Raw genomic sequence first — 17,774 nt, forward strand, 5'->3', positions numbered from 1 at the left:
AGGGAGAGCTTTGTATGCATCTCTGTGTGTGGAGTAAAGGTGGTCCAGAGTTTTTTCCCCTTTGGTTGCACATGCTGATATAAATTTGGTAAAACGGATTTAAGTTTCCGTGCATTAAAGTCCCCGGCCACTAGGAGCGCTGCCTCTTGCACGTTTGCTAGCAGAATAGAAGGTGGGGTTTATTCGAATGCCTATGAATTCTCAGAAGGCAGCCCGCCCTCTGGTCCCATTTTCTCCACCTCCTCATCACGCAAATCACAGGGATCTGGGCCTGTCCCCGAGAAAGCAGTATATCATTCGCGTCAGGCTCGTCAGACTCGTTAAATGAAAAATAGGATTCTGGCTGTTACGGCTGTCGTCGGAATGAGACCAAGCGTGGTAGGTGAGCATGAGCGTCGTAGGTGTACATTTTCTTTAATATAAATGTTCCATCAAAAACAATAAACAACTCAATGAACGTAAAGCTAGGAGTGCAAACACATGCAACAAACAAGACAAGATCCCACAACAGAAGGTGGGAAAAAGGGCTGCGTAAGTATGATCCCCAATCAGAGACAACGATAGACAGTTGCCTCTGATTGGGAACCATACTCGGCCAACAAAGAAATATAAACATAGATTTCCCACCCGAGTCACACCCTGACCTACCAAATAGAGAATTTAAAGGATCTCTAAGGTCAGGGCGTGACACTGGCAGTCCATGGTGAGTAATCGCAGTCCTGATGTCCAGAAGTTATTTTTGGTCTTAAGAGACGGTAGCGGCAACATTATGTACAAAATAATTTAAAAAACAAGTTGCAAACAACGCAAATAAACAAACGAAAAAACAATCGGTTTGGGACACGTAAAACAGCAGCCTTCTACTCCGGAACACCTGTTAATTGAAATGCATTCCAGGTGACTACCTTATGCTTGGTTGAGAGATTGCCAAGAGTGTGCAAAGCTGTCATCAAGGCTAAGGGTGGCTATTTGAAAAATCTCAAATATATATAGATTTTGATTTGTTTAACACCTTTTTGGTTACTACATGGTTCCATATGTGTTATTTCATAGTTTTGATGTCTTCACTATTATTCTACAATGTAGAAAATAGTAAAAATAAAGAAAAACCCTTGAATGAGTGGGTGCTCTTAAACTTTTGACCTGTAGTGTATATTTCTTTTATGGGGAGGGGGTGAACCAGCGCCACCCTGCCGACCCCTCGCGCCCCCCCACTGACACCTTGCCCCCCCCCCCCTCTGCCCCCCTCTGCCCCCCCCCCCCCCCCCCAGGGGGCGTGCCCCAGGGTCTGGGAACCACTGCTGTAACACATCAAACCAATCAGAACAGGGTTTAAATGAGCGGCAGCCTAAGCCCTGCAATGAAACAGCACGGCTATGTGAGCGCGTAGTGATGCCATACGGTCCGCGTCAGGAACACTGAAGCTTATAGCGGCAGGCTTATAATGTCCACTAGTCGATATGTGCTTCTGCTCTCTAATCGTCAAATCAACTCGCTAATGTCGTAAAGGTGGATTCCAATGCTCCAGAGACAGAGAAGGTAGCGCACAGGTAAGCCGTTTGGTTATTTATTTAGGCTATGTACACTGTCATTAGAATGCAGTTCGGGATTTGTCCAAATTAGCTCAGTTACTGTAGCTACAGTAGCTACAGTAGCTACTGTAATATACAGACATGGTAGACGATACACCGGCGAAATAATAGTAATAATGTTGACAACATGTATGAAGGCAGACGTGTGATCACCTAGGATTACTCAGTAATCCTAGGTGTTTTACAGGTGAGAATATAGCTGCATTGGGAGAGCGGTGTCACTGTAGACTAATTTACATATAGACGAGCCTTTGAATAATTTATTACTCATCCAGTGTCAACGGGTTCATACTTGAATTACATCATTGGCAGCATTTGTCTCACGTGCCAATGGCAATGTGGCAGTGAATAGCCTACCTTATCAAGTTCTCTGACTGATTAGGTTATATTCCTGCTGCAAATTGATTAAGAAATTATTGAAAATTAAGGGAAGCTTTGCCAATCCTCTTTCTCACACATATTCCCCTTTTCCTTTGTCTGTGTGTGTAAAAACCATCCAGAGTCCAGTAGAGGCCCATGCTTTAGATTCTTGTGATGCAATGTCAATAGGCTAGCTAGCCCACCTCAAGTGTGCACACTTCACTTGATAGTACAGTCTCTGGAAAGCTATTGATCTTTTGTCTTTCCTGCTGTGCCTCTGGAGTTCAGCACCTGTCCTCTGCCCCCACGCCTACCTCGTCCCTTCTCTCTCTCTCTCCATCCTTGTCTTCTGCCCATCCTCTCCTCTCCCTCGACCTCAGCCTATCCGTTTGTCTCACATCTCTCCATTCGTCTTTCCCCAGCCTCCTTTGCCCATCCTTCAATTTCTCCCCATCCCTTAATCTCACTGTCCCTCCCTCCCCTCCTCTCACCATCCCTCTCCCCAGCCCTCTCTCCCCTTGACTTTAACATACTGTACCTCTGAGATCACACTAATGTCAGGGTTACGTTAAGACTGTGTATGTGTGTGTGTGTGTGTGTGTGTGTGTGTGTGTGCAGAGCGGAGGAGCCATGACACTGACGAGAGGGTCGTTCACCTACACCACGGGGGAGGAGTACCACGGGGAGTGGAAAGAAGGCAAGACATCTCCTCTATTAACCTTCTTTATCAAGTTCACTTCATTTGACATCGTTATACTGTACAGTAGGCACATATAGTGGCTGATCAATATGGCGCCAACGCATCAGTGCATCATGCTTTATACTGGTATGTAGGCCTTCATGTATATATGAGAGTCTGGTGATTCTCTAATCCTCATTGTGTTCTAATATTACGACGAAGCCTTCACACTGAAGTCCAGAGGTTACTCAATTCATAGGCTCAATAATCTGAGCGTAATATCTTCAGGGGGTAGCATCAGCCAGATAATTCATCCACAGAGCTGTCGGATATAACATCCTTACAGCCTCATTACCAGCAGCTAGCCTATCTAGGCAGTCCCCTGGAGTCTCTGACTCCATAAGATGTTACCTAACAGTCTCCCGTGGCTCTGTTTCTCTGTGTCTTAACTAACAGTCTCCCGTGTCTGTTTCTCAATGTGTCTTAACTGTACGTATTTATTTAGTTAGTCAGTAGTTGGTGCTGTCAGTAATTCGGGGTAATCTGGGCAGGATGAATAGCAGTGAGAGGATGGGGGTTGGGGGAATACTGTGAATTTAACAACCCTTTGTCGTCCTCCTGTCCTTTGTTCTTTCTGTAAGGCACCAGACTAGGTTTTTAAACATAGAAACATGTGACAAACATGTCTCCCCATTTCTAAAAGTGTTTGATCTTATTATTCTGACAACACACACAGTCGTAGTCTATTAAGCCAAATCCTAACTAACCTTTAACCCATGACGTCAACGCTGACCTCACGTAGCTTTTAAAAAAAACTTTATTTAACTAGTCAGTTAAGAACAAATTTTTATTTTCAATGACGGCCTAGGAACAGTGGGTTAACTGCCTTGTTCAGGGGCAGAACGACAGATTTTTACCATGTCAGCTTGGGGATTCAATCTTGCAACCTTCCGGTTACTAGTCCAGCACTCTAACCACTAGGTTACCTGCCGCCCCATCAGGAATAGACCTTGGACTGCTTTTGGAAACACACTAGAAAGCTCAGACTCAACCCCTGTTGAGGAGACACAGTTCAAGCAGCAGAACAGCCAAACACATCTGCCAGGAGGAACTATAATATTCATGAGAATATTTCAAAAGTTGAGATCGTTAAAACATACTCTTTGTTTAAAATGTCAGCTCCCTCAAACACAGCCATGTTATGAACAGTTCCCACGGTTTTAATGAGCATAGAAGTCCAATGAAAGGTCAAAGAAGGTCAAGAGAGCAGGATTGCAGTTTATATACCGTAACGTTTACTGTAAAATGTAGAATAAATATCCTAAACTTTCTTTATCCGACCTGTTGATGATTGGCTAAGTACACATTCTTAGGGTTATATGCCTAGTAAAATAAAATAAATATGGAGAGAACAGCCACATACGTATTGGATCATACAGGCAGCAGACACACATAAATCCTTGTGTGTGTGTGTGTGTGTGGTGTAGCTCATTCACAGACGGTAGGAATCCCTGTTAGAAACCTGCTGGATTAGACCACTTTAAGGAGGCAATAGGCAGATGGTATCCTAATATACTCAACCTGCTGGATTAGACCACTTCAAGGAGACTGAAGGCAGATGGTATCCTAATATACTCAACCTGCTGGATTAGACCACTTTAAGGAGACTGAAGGCAGATGGTATCCTAATATACTCAACCTGCTGGATTAGACCACTTTAAGGAGACTGAAGGCAGATGGTATCCTAATATACTCAACCTGCTGGATTAGACCACTTTAAGGAGACTGAAGGCAGATGGTATCCTAATATACTCAACCTGCTGGATTAGACCACTTTAAGGAGACTGAAGGCAGATGGTATCCTAATATACTCAACCTGCTGGATTAGACCACTTTAAGGAGGCAATAGGCAGATGGTATCCTAATATACTCAACCTGATGGATTAGACCACTTTAAGGAGACTGAAGGCAGATGGTATCCTAATATACTCAACCTGCTGGATTAGACCACTTTAAGGAGACTGAAGGCAGATGGTATCCTAATATACTCAACCTCTAGTTGATAGAGGGAAGGAAGATTAGTTAAAAATGGCGTGTATTCAGGACTCGTGCCAAGAAGCACAGATTATTAAACGATCGTAGCCTATTACAAGAGCATTGGGCCATGCAGTAGGTTTCATTATTTGATGATAAGGAAGGAAGAAATGCTGCATTTCTAAATGAATGTAACAGCTCAGATTGTTGTATTTTTTGTTTCTGTGTTTAATAACTTAAATGTTGTTTCCTGTGCCCCCCCGGTCGGAGACATGGAATGGGCCAGCTGAAGTTCTCAGATGGAACGTGCTACGCGGGACAGTTTGAGAATGGACTATTCCAAGGCTCGGGGGTGCTCCTCTTCCCAGACGGATCCAGGTGTGTGTCTGTGTGTGTGTGTGTGCGTGTGTGTACATCTTCTTTATTTCATGATTTGTTCTTCTTCATCCCGAGGTATGAGGGTCAGTTTACCCAGGGGAAGTTCCAGGGAGCCGGGGTCTTCAGTCGCTTTGATGGGATGAAGTTTGAAGGAGAGTTCAAGAGTGGTCGTGTGGAGGGATATGGTACGTTCATCAAACCACAAGGCTCTAATAGGAGAAACAGTTGCAAAACAAACACAACACCGACCCAATCTTGCTCTTCTTATTTTTTGTGTTTCAATCAGCAGCTCATCCTCCATCTTGTCTGTTGTCCAGGGTTACTGACGTTTCCAGATGGGAACCATGGTGTGCCGCGTAACGAGGGCCTGTTTGAGAACCACAAGCTGCAGAAGAGGGAGAAGTGCCAAGGGGTGGTACTGCAGGCACAGGGAGCCGCCTCCACCGCCCGCAGTCTGGCTCTATGACCCTGCACACACCCGAGACCCCACCAGGACACTATGAGGAGTGGCTAGCTGTTCAGCAACTGGACTCATCTTAGATCCAAAATGGTGGAACAGTGGGTCTCAACCATGGCCAGGGTACAACGTCCTCATACAGGCACTCAGGGATGGACAACAGGGTTATGCACCAGGGTTGTGGTCAATTGTTAATTGAGTTGCGAATTGGTCTTTGAATTTGAATTAGCCACACCCCACAGAAAGAAGAATTGAATTTGAATTAAAGGAAGTATCATTTAATTCGATGTATTTTAATTCAATTAAAGGAAGTATCATTTAATTCAATGTATTTTATTTAAATTCAATTGTCTAATTTTTCTACACATCACTTGGCCTATGCACAATGTACAGTTACTAATACTATGTATAACATACTGTAGGTTAAACCTAACATTACCTCTGAGTTATAAACAAGTTAATATTTTAAATGCGGTTTTCTTTGTAGTAATAAGTTGCATATGCTTTTGGTAAATTATATGTCAAAGGATTGAAACTTTAATGTCTAAGTTACATTTCTTTGAATTGGTTTGAATTAAATGTCTACTTCCTTCAATTCAAAGTCTGCTTCCCGTGGGGTGTGGGCAATTGAAATAGAATTTGGCATTTCATGGGTTGAATTAAATTCAGAATTGACCCCAACCCTGTCATTCTCTCGCTGTCTCTGTCTCTCTCTCTGCCTTTCTGTGTCCTCCTGCTACACCAGTGCTGTTCTGCCTTCAAATTTGATTTGTCACATGCGCCGACTACAAAAAGTGTAGACCTTACCGTGAAATGCTTACTTACAAGCCCTTAACTAACAATGCAGTTCAATAAATAGTTAAGAAAATATTTACTAAATAAACTAAAGTAACACAAGAAAATGTCATAACAAGGCTATATACAAGTGGTGCCGGTACCGATTCAATGTGCGACGGTACAGGTTAGTCGAGGTAATTTGTACAAGTAGGTAAGGGTAAACTGACTCTGCATAGATAATAAACAGTGAGTAGCAGTAGGTAAGGGTAAACTGACTCTGCATAGATAATAAACAGTGAGTAGCAGTAGGTAAGGGTAACTGACTCTGCATAGATAATAAACAGTGAGTAGCAGCAGTGTAAAAACTATGTAAATAGTCTCGGTGACCATTTGATGAATTGTTCAGCAGTCTTATGGCTAGGGGGTAGAAGCTGTTAAGGCGCCTTCTGGTCCTAGACTTGACGCTCCGGGTACCGCATGCTGTGCGGTAGCAGAGAGAACAGTCTGACTTGGGTGACTGGACTCTTTGACTTATTTTTTTTTGGGGGGGGGGGGCGTCTTCCTCTGACACCGCCTAGTATATAGGTCCTGGATGTCAGGAAACTTGGCCCCAGTGATGTACTGGGCCGTACACACTACCCTCTGTAGCGCCTTACGGTCAGATGCTGAGCAGTTGCCATACCAGGCGGTGATGCAACCGGTCAGGATGCTATTGATGGGGCAGTTGTAGAACTCCTTGAGGATCTGGGGACCCATGCCAAATCTTTTCAGTCTCCTGAGAGGGAAAAAGTGTTGTCGTGCCCTCTTAACTGTCTTGGTGTGTTTGGACCATAATTGTTTGTTGGTGATGTGGACACCAAGGAACTTCAAACTCTCGACCCACTCCACCCCGTCGATGTTAATGGGGGCCTGTTCGGCCCTCATTTTCCTATAGTCCAGGATCATCTCCTTTTTCTTGCTCACATTGAGGGAGAGGTTGATGTTCTGGCACCACACTGCCAGGTCTCTGACCTCCTCCCTATAGGCTGTCTCATCATTGTCGGTGATCAGGCCTACCACTGTTGTGTCGTCAGAAAACTTAAGGATGGCGTTGGAGTCGTGCTTGGTCAGGCAGTCATGGGTGAACAGGGAGTTCAGGAGGGGACTAAGTATGCACCCCTGAGGGGCCCCATTGTTGAGGATCAGCGTGGCAGATGTGTTGTTGCCTACCCTCACCACCTGGGGGCGTCCCGTTAGGAAGTCCAGGATGCAGTTGCAGAGGGACATGTTTAGTCCCAGGGTCCTTAGCTTAGTGATGAGCTTTGTGAGCATCATGGTGTTGAACACAGCTGTAATCAATGAACAGCATTCTCACATACTGTAGGTGTTCCTTTTGTCCTGGTGGGAATGGGCAGTGTGGAGTGCGATTGAGATTGCGTCATCTGTTGGGGCGGTATGTGAATTGGAGTGGGTCTAGGATTTCCGGCATGATGGTGTTGATGTGACCCATGACCAGCCATTCAAAGCACTTCATGGCTACTGATGTGAGTGCTACGGGGCGGTAATCGTTTAGTCAGGTTACCTTCGTGTTCTTGGGCACAAGGACTTTGGTGGTCTGCTTAAAACATGTAGTTATTACAGACTTGGTCAGGGAGAGGTTGAAAATGTCAGTGAAGACACTTGCCAGTTGGTTCGCACATGCTTTGAGTACACGTCCTGGTAATCCATCTGGCCCGCGGCTTTATGAATGTTGACCAGTTTTTAAAGTTCTTGCTCACATCGGCTAAGGAGAGCGTGATCACAGTCTTCCAGAACAGCTGGTGCTCTCATGCATGGTTCGCTGTTGCTTGCCTCGACGCGAGCATAAAATACATTTAGCTTGTCTAGTAGGCTTGTGTCACTGGGCAGCTTGCAGCTGGGTTTCCCTTTTGTAGTCCGTAATATATTTTGAGCCCTGCCACATCCGACGAGCGTCAGAGCCGGTGTAGTACGATTCAGTCCTAGTCCTGTATTGACGCTTTGCCTGTTTGATGGTTCGTCTGAGGGTATAGCGGGATTTCTTCTAAGCGTCCGGATTAGTGTCCCGCTCCTTGAAAGCAGCAGCTCTAGCCTTTTAGCTTGGTGTGGATGCTGCCTGTAATCCATGGCTTCTGGTTGGGAAATGTACGTGCGGTCACGATGTGGACATCGTCGATGCATTTATTGATGAAGCTGGTGACTGAGGTGGTATACTCCTCAATGCCTCACATTGGTGCCCACACCAGGTGTATGGCTCTATACTACACACCATTTTTGTGTTTTTCTGTACACCGTTATGGCTCTTCTGTACATAGCAGAAGTCTATCACCTCAACAAGCGAAGTAAAGGGAAACTGGGATGCCTTTCATTGTGTGGAACTGTGGTTGTGTGAATTCACCCAGAACTTACCTTGGATGGACATGGGGCAAACTGAATGCCTGTCTGCGCTGCTAGGAGGGGCTACTGACTCTACACAGCCTTGGGATTGGTCTCTACGACTGTCAGTCAGGACTGTAGCAAATTTCAGCAACAAAAATTGTCACCATAAGCCTACAGTGTCTGAAATGTAAACGATTAGAACTACAACAAGGACAATGTTTCTGCAATGAAACACACAACACAGTCACAGCATCTCACTTTAGAACAGGAAAACACTGCTTGCTGGCAATCTGAATTCCATACTCCACCTGACGCCTGTTCAGGTCAGGAGGGTGCTTACTGAACATGATGATAGAATAAAGACAGGTATGATTGTTATTCAAGTAGAATGAAAAGTATGCAGTTAACTGAGCTGTTACTTGTACTTTAATCTATGTCTAAATGCATGTGTGGGAACCTGTCAGGCCACATTGTTCTCTTTTGTCTTGAAATATCTTTGTCAGGGCTGTTTAATATCGGTCCTGGAGGGCCGAAACACATACAATTTTTTTTCTTCTACCTGGTAGTTAATTGCACTCACCTGGTGTCCCAGGTCTGAATTAGTCCCTTATAAGAAGTAGAGGATGAAAAACAGATGTGTTTCGGTGCTCCTGGACCCACATTGAACAGCGCTGCTTCATGATAACACTGGCAGGCTGCTTTTCAGGTTAGCACTCGCCCCCGAGTCTTGGTCTTGAATCGGTCTCACTTTAGGTCTCGAACAAAACATTGAGCGCGGATGTATTGTTTTGAAAACGTAGAAGTGTCCCAAAACATGATTCATTTATAATTCACTAAATAGTGGTTCTCACCTACAACATTAAGCTCGATTTTCATAATGGAATTGCACTATTTAAAGAATCAAGCATTTCATTTTTCAGCTATTGATCAAATAGGCATCACTCTGGTGAACTAGTCCTATACTGAGACGTATCTACAATATGTGAATAATGACCTATTGATATGTTTGTATTGTAGGTAAAACACACATTTCACATTTGCCTTAACAGGGTGTGTTGGAATAATTGTCTAAATAAGGGAACTGTTCATTTGAGGAGGATTAAAATGAACTTCTTTCTCCCCTCTGCCATCCTCTTCTTCCTTTCCCTCCTCTCCTATCTCAACCTCTTCTACCCTCATCCGTTCTCTCGTCCTCCCTCTGTAACCCCTCCCATCCTCTTCCTTTCCCTCCTCTCCTATCTCAACCTCTTCTACCCTCATCCGTTCTCTCGTCCTCCCTCTGTAACCCCTCCCATCCTCTTCCTTTCCCTCCTCTCCTATCTCAACCTCTTCTACCCTCATCCGTTCTCTCGTCCTCCCTCTGTAACCCCTCCCATCCTCTTCCTTTCCCTCCTCTCCTATCTCAACCTCTTCTACCCTCATCCGTTCTCTCGTCCTCCCTCTGTAACCCCTCCCATCCTCTTCCTTTCCCTCCTCTCCTATCTCAACCTCTTCTACCCTCATCCGTTCTCTCGTCCTCCCTCTGTAACCCCTCCCATCCTCTTCCTTTCCCTCCTCTCCTATCTCAACCTCTTCTACCCTCATCCGTTCTCTCGTCCTCCCTCTGTAACCCCTCCCATCTTCCTTTCCCTCCTCTCCTATCTCAACCTCTTCTACCCTCATCCGTTCTCTCGTCCTCCCTCTGTAACCCCTCCCATCCTCTCCTATCTCAACCTCTTCTACCCTCATCCGTTCTCTCGTCCTCCCTCTGTAACCCCTCCCATCCTCTCCTATCTCAACCTCTTCTACCCTCATCCGTTCTCTCGTCCTCCCTCTGTAACCCCTCCCATCCTCTCCTATCTCAACCTCTTCTACCCTCATCCGTTCTCTCGTCCTCCCTCTGTAACCCCTCCCATCCTCTCCTATCTCAACCTCTTCTACCCTCATCCGTTCTCTCGTCCTCCCTCTGTAACCCCTCCCATCCTCTCCTATCTCAACCTCTTCTACCCTCATCCGTTCTCTCGTCCTCCCTCTGTAACCCCTCCCATCCTCTTCCTTTCCCTCCTCTCCTATCTCAACCTCTTCTACCCTCATCCGTTCTCTCGTCCTCCCTCTGTAACCCCTCCCATCCTCTTCCTTTCCCTCCTCTCCTATCTCAACCTCTTCTACCCTCATCCGTTCTCTCGTCCTCCCTCTGTAACCCCTCCCATCCTCTTCCTTTCCCTCCTCTCCTATCTCAACCTCTTCTACCCTCATCCGTTCTCTCGTCCTCCCTCTGTAACCCCTCCCATCCTCTTCCTTTCCCTCCTCTCCTATCTCAACCTCTTCTACCCTCATCCGTTCTCTCGTCCTCCCTCTGTAACCCCTCCCATCCTCTTCCTTTCCCTCCTCTCCTATCTCAACCTCTTCTACCCTCATCCGTTCTCTCGTCCTCCCTCTGTAACCCCTCCCATCCTCTTCCTTTCCCTCCTCTCCTATCTCAACCTCTTCTACCCTCATCCGTTCTCTCGTCCTCCCTCTGTAACCCCTCCCATCCTCTTCCTTTCCCTCCTCTCCTATCTCAACCTCTTCTACCCTCATCCGTTCTCTCGTCCTCCCTCTGTAACCCCTCCCATCCTCTTCCTTTCCCTCCTCTCCTATCTCAACCTCGGGTGTATCCAGAAGCATGACATCCTAATGAGGCTAACACACACACTCACACACATACTATCCTCTGAGACACATGCTGTGGTGATGACGGGATTCAACTCAAATGACTCCAGTAGTTTTCCACTCTAACAGCCTCTCCAAGGATGTCATTTGTAAGGAGAGAGTAGGTTCAACACTATGATTTTGACAGGCATGAGTCCTTAGTTGCTACATCATTGATTATTGAAGAATATAACTTGTAAATTACTCATGTGCTTAGTTTAACTTGCATAACCATCAGAACCCAATATACACTTGTTTTAGTCTGTTTAAAACCTCTACAGGATCGGTGTACCCCCGTGGGACGGTTGAGCTAACGTAGGCTAATGTGATTAGCATTAAGTAACAAGAACATTTCCCAGGACATAGACATATCTGATATTGTCAGAAAGCTTAAATTCTTGTTTATCAAACTTCACTGTCCAATTTACAGTAGGTATTACAGTGAAAGAATACCATGCTATTGTTTGAGGAGAGTGCACAGTTATGAACTGTAAAAATGTAACTGAAATGAACTGTACAAATTTATTAATACATAAAAATGTATTAATAAACCAGTTAGGCACATTTGGGCAGTCTTGATACAACATTTTGAACAGAAATGCAATGGTTCATTGGATCAGTCTAAAACGGTGCGCATAAACTGCTGCCATCTAGTGGCCAGAATCGAAATTGTGCCTGGGATGGAATAATACATTATGGCCTTTCTCTTCCATTTCAAAGATGATGGTACAAAAAAAAATTTTTTATTTTCTTTGAATGATCTTTTACCAGATCTAATGCGTTATTCTCCTCCATTCATTTCACATTTCCACAAACATCAAAGTGTTTGCTTTCAAATGGTATCAAGAATATGCATATCCTTGCTTCAGGTCCTGAACTACAGGCAGTTAGATTTGGGTATGTCATTTTAGGCGAAAATTGAAAAAAAGGGTCGGATCCTTAAGAGGTTTGTACATTTAAACAAACACTGTATAGTCTCAAAACATGGCTAAAATTATACATTTGATGTTCAGTCCTTGAATCCATAGCTCTGTCTTTGAATTTGAGAGTGGTTACATTTCTCCAGACCCTCCCTTAGCTTTGTAGCGAAACGGGTGGGGAGTATGCTTTGTTATTGCTCCAATGAAAGATTCTAGCTTTAACGGAACGAATAGAGGGAAATGGTAAAAGTGAACTCTTGCACAGTCCGTATACTTCTAAAAACCAACATATAACAAATGCAACATTTCTGTCACATATCCTTCCCTTTGTCAAGACATGAGGGAAGGATATGGTTGATCTGATAGCTGGCTGTTTATTCTCTATGGTGTGAATAGCATTACATGTGTGTCTTACAGTATATCTCTGTTAGGGGACAAGTGACACTTTATAGGCTAGGGACACTTTATTAACCATTAATTACACACCTATGTTACTTGTCATTATTAGTCATAGGACGGTTGGTATCTGTATTCTGTGGGGTTGAATTGTATTCTACTAGAATTGATCATGGCTATAGTGTGATGAAACCCGAATGAATCCATTGTACATTAACAGTTTACTCTGAATGAGTAAATATATGGTTTTGTCGGTGGATAACTAGAGCCTTTATTAAAGACAATGGAATGATTAGATACACAGAGGCTTTGGGAAGCAGACGTGTCTGTAATGAGACCATCATTATCAAGATATACTCCGTTATTCCCCAGAGGGTAGAATGACATGGAGATCAATGCTATATGGTAAAGACTTATCCCAAAGGGATTCATGCTAATAACAAAGACAAAGAGATTGACAGGAGACGTCTTACTGCTGACATTCTGGCTGCTAATTTGACAATAAAAAGTACCTTCTAATAAATCTGTACCTTTGTTGAGATCTCTTTGTTCGATAGGCAACACAGACTAGAGAAAATAGTTATGTTAAAAATAAATATAACATTTTCATTTGATAGAAAGATTGTTTCTTACAACGATAAAGGTTTATCCACATATCTATTCTTCCAAATCAAAATAAAGGAGAGTGCTCTTTCACTGGGTATCCTGAATATTTCCCTGTAGAGAGACAAAGAGCTGCCTATACCACAAAGTGAATGTCAACAGAAATAAATACAAATTCTGCCAATAATGTGAATTCTGCTGTCGTTGGAACCTGCTGTCGTTGGAACCTGCTGTCGTTGGAACCCATGTGATCCTGCAGTTTGCTGTCTTTAACACGGTCCTCTCAAAGCTAAGGGGATGAACAGATGTGGGCGCAATTTTCCGCCACATACAGAACTAACGCTCTTTTGAGTCATATTTGGGGTCCCCCAAAAAATCTGATTGTCAAAAGGTTGTGAGGTGGGGGCCCCAACCCAAGAGCTGGTGCTGTTGAGAAGCTCAAACACTGTAAATGATCCACCCACAAGCCACCATAATAAGACCAGACTGATTTAGACAGATACAAATACGATGTATTGTCTGCAAGGGTTTGTCTCTTGCAGATAATTTTGCAAAGAAAATCTTTGGAAATTTGTACCACAACTGAGATTTTCTAACAGAGAAGTCCTTGAATAAATGAAGTCAATTGATGCGAGGTATTTGGAACATCATGTATAAGTCTGCCATGTCTGGTACATCGGACTCATTTTAGCTTGTGTTATACATGCAGAGCCTAGTATGGAGGCCTACAGGCAGATATGTTTTGTTTGTATGGCATTTTAGGTGTATTAGTTAAACCTTCATATATATCTCCCTGTTGTTGTGTCTTTAAAGCATACCCTTCATTAGGGTTTCCGTCATATAGTATCTCTCCAGACATCCTCATTCACGGTGAGACAGTAATGAGTCAGCCTTGGTTGTCATGACATTCATCTGAAGTTTCTGAAGGGATTCTTTTCACTACACCAGGCAATAAGATACTTAAGTATTTGAGAGTGTCAATGGGACTCTATGGCAACAAGAAATACATCAAAATGGAAGATAAACGGTCATATATTTTGCCCACTGTGGTGTACTTGAGTAAGGTTTCCTGTCAGATAGTCTATAAAAAGAACCAGAAACAAAATAATCAGACTCATCATGACAAACAACATTTTTCACAACAGAGAATTCTACAGGTTCTGTAGACTAAAGAGATTGACATAAACCCGGTGGCAGTTGAAGACAGCCCTGTTGTTATAACCGTTTAATAGTAAGCTAACAGATCTGTCTGGTGGACTGCTGCAGGTTAGATCTCATTTCCTTCCCCTCCCCCTCTTCATACTACTCTACTCCAGGACTGTATCTCAATAGTCAATATTGGTCTCTTCTCCTTCATTTTAATAGTATATAGTGGTCTCCTCTCCTCATCTCCTCTCCTTCATTTCAATAGTCTATAGTGGTCTCATCTCCTCTCCTTCATTTCAATAGTCTATAGTGGTCTCCTCGTCTCCTCTCCAATTTCACTAACTGTAAATACAGTGTAGAAGAGAGCAATATGGTGGAGACCTAATTGGAAATAGTTTTGATCTGTGCCAGTGCTGTTCTTTCATGTCAGAGCAGATGTGGTTTAGGAGAATAGAAGACGACATATAAGACTGTTGACAGTATCAAGTATCATAGTTTTAGTGTGCGTTTTGTAAAGTTGATGTTTACTGATTGAGAACTATACAGGTCGAAAAATCCCTGTAAGCGGTATCATCACATGCACGACTAAGGGAAAATCTATCTCATCACCTGTTCATGTGAGAAAGCCCACGTAGGACAAACGAAAATACAATTAGAACAACGCAGAGCAGAACGCCACAGCTCAATCAGGTGTAAGAACATTGACTGTCCAGTAGCAGCTCACTTTGTTGAAGCTAACCATCCAATCTCCTCCCTCAAATACACAGGCATTGAGCATGTTGCTCTACCAAGGAGAGGAGGTAACGTTGAGATCCTACTACTACAAAGGGAGGCTTACTGGATGTCCTACTGAAATCTGCTGTTTATTTTATTTGGAATAAGCTTAATGTGTGGATGTCAGCAGTACACTACATGGCAAATGATTATAGGTTTTCTAAGCTAATATAAATAACATTGGCATACACATACATTATCTGTTATTCAAAACCAACACGCTTGGATGCACATTTTCTGTACATAATCCATACACAACATACTGTCACTGTGGCAACAATGTCCCCCGATGGCTCAGAAGTAAAAGTTTAACCAGTTTTATTTCTTTTTTATTTCTTTTTTTACCTTTATTTAACTTGGCAGGAACATATTCTGTAAAGTGAGGATTACTACTAGTATTAATAGCTTTATCTTTCAGGTGCTTTTCAGACATTGCACTCAAATCAATACCGTTGTAGTGATTTAGGGAGAACCTATGGAGTGGGGCTTGAACCAGCAACCCTACAGTTAACCAGACCTCTTGGCAAAGGTACAGTGAACTCACATTCACAGGGCTTATACTATTGTTCCTTCTGCTTTAAGTCCTTCCACTATTCAGAGATACACGTCAATGTAACCAAACCAACAGACATTCTGACAGGTCTATCCTATCCCTGAGCTAGAGATCGTTTTCCCTCAGGCAGGACTGTACCTATGATGACAACAGGAAAATATTTCCACTGGACCCACGGAAGTATGTCCACACATTTGTAACCCAATCCTGGGGTTTAACTTAGGAAAAACAGCCACCCCAACCATCCCATCCACCCCTGGGGCACCACAGAGACAATAGAGCCAGTGTTAACTAAACATTGTCTGTGACTCTAGCCTCTGTAAAATTAACCGTTTTTCAGTGACCTTTAAACGTGGAACAACTGCTGCTGGACAGTCGATGTTTTAATTACTGTAATAATGGAGGATAAACCAGACGCAGATCCAAATGAAAACCCAGTGCTGATATAAAGCTATGATGATGCAATCAACACATGGGCCTACTGCATTGGTAGCATTTAAAATCTGCTCAGAAAATACTGCTCAGAAAGACTTTTAACAACAAGAACAAAAATGCACTTTGACATACATTTGTACATCATTTGTTGATTTAATATCCCCATGGATGGTGTAATGTTGGAGAGCAAAGCCAGCAGTGAATGTACTGTGAATCTTGGATTCTCATATGGATTATCTGCAATTTACATTGACTCTATGGTGACTAGCCTAAATGGCAAGATAGTGTCCCCACTAGGCACAGACTACAATTCAACGTCGATTCTAATGCAAGAACACAGCTTTTCAGGGGTTTTAAAGCTCTTCAGAAAAGAATCGCCAATGAGCTGCTTTTTTAAGTCCTGTCACCAGCACCACACTGCTCAGCTGAAAGGACTTTTCAAAAAATGTATTTTCAGCAAAAGCAGATGACATGAAAGCAGCAGTCTCATCCTCGCTGGTATAACGGCACACACAACTAATCTCTGACCTTCAGCCTGTTGTGTCCTAGAAAGACACACTGCAGATAACACATGCATCAAATACCATGTACATAAGGGGCATGAGTATACAGGAAATATATAACAAATACAGGAAAAGTGCTTGGTTTATGTTCCTGAGAGCCATGCAGACACACTAGGAGAGTAGAGAATATATTATCAGGCCACTACTGTAATGGTACGATCCTGTTATATCAAATATACCCAGAAAACAAGATGATGAGAGTTTGCCATGACTGTAGGTCTGCGTTGAAATGACTTGATCAAATACGCGGTAGCCCACTGGGCACAAACATCACTTCATCGTCTAGTTTTGATTTACATTTGAGAGATACACTTGTAGAAAAAAGGGTTACAAAATGGTTCTTCGGCTGTCCCCATTGGAGAACCCTTTTTGTTTCCAGATTGAACTCTTTTGGGTTCCATATACAGCCCTCTGTGGAAAGGGTTCTACCTGGAACCAAATAGGGTATGTGCACAGCCAAAGAACCCTTTTAGGTTCTAGATAGCACAATTTTTTCTAAGAGGACTCAAAAGCCTTTACACACTGTGCCTGTCCAGGATGGGAGTTGAAGTTAAGCCCTATGCACCCAGTCAGGGGCTGATTTGGTGGTGTCTGGTTAGGTAGGTAACAGTGGGATGTGGAGGTTTAGGGCTGAAGGCTGATTTGGTGGTCTGGTTAGGTAGGTAACAGTGGGATGTGGAGGTTTAGGGCTGAAGGCTGATTTGGTGGTCTGGTTAGGTAGGTAACAGTGGGATGTGGAGGTTTAGGGCTGAAGGCTGATTTTGTGTCTGGTTAGGTAGTTAACAGTGGGATGTGGAGGTTTAGGGCTGAAGGCTGATTTGGTGTCTGGTTAGGTAGGTAACAGTGGGATGTGGAGGTTTAGGGCTGAACGCTGATTTGGTGGTCTGGTTAGGTAGGTAACAGTGGGGTGTGGAGGTTTAGGGCTGAAGGCTGATTTGGTGGTCTGGTTAGGTAGGTAACAGTGGGATGTGGAGGTTTAGGGCTGAAGACTGATTTGGTGGTCTGGTTAGGTAGGTAACAGTGGGATGTGGAGGTTTAGGGCTGAAGGCTGATTTGGTGGT

At 43.6% G+C, this 17,774-nt stretch overlaps 1 protein-coding gene across 1 annotated transcript; it reads left to right on the forward strand.

The window, feature by feature from the left end:
* Positions 1-1,388: 1,388 nt before the first annotated feature.
* On the forward strand, positions 1,389-13,166 carry morn4 (MORN repeat containing 4). Its single transcript, XM_055889897.1, has 5 exons — positions 1,389-1,550; positions 2,571-2,683; positions 4,936-5,043; positions 5,119-5,228; positions 5,361-13,166. Exons 2-5 carry the CDS (start codon positions 2,583-2,585, stop codon positions 5,507-5,509), a joined length of 468 nt encoding a protein of 155 aa, XP_055745872.1. The 5' UTR covers positions 1,389-1,550; positions 2,571-2,582; the 3' UTR covers positions 5,510-13,166.
* The last annotated feature ends 4,608 nt before the right edge of the window (positions 13,167-17,774 follow it).

The sequence above is a fragment of the Salvelinus fontinalis genome, chromosome 30 (assembly GCF_029448725.1).
Source record: "Salvelinus fontinalis isolate EN_2023a chromosome 30, ASM2944872v1, whole genome shotgun sequence".
NCBI lineage: Eukaryota > Metazoa > Chordata > Actinopteri > Salmoniformes > Salmonidae > Salvelinus > Salvelinus fontinalis.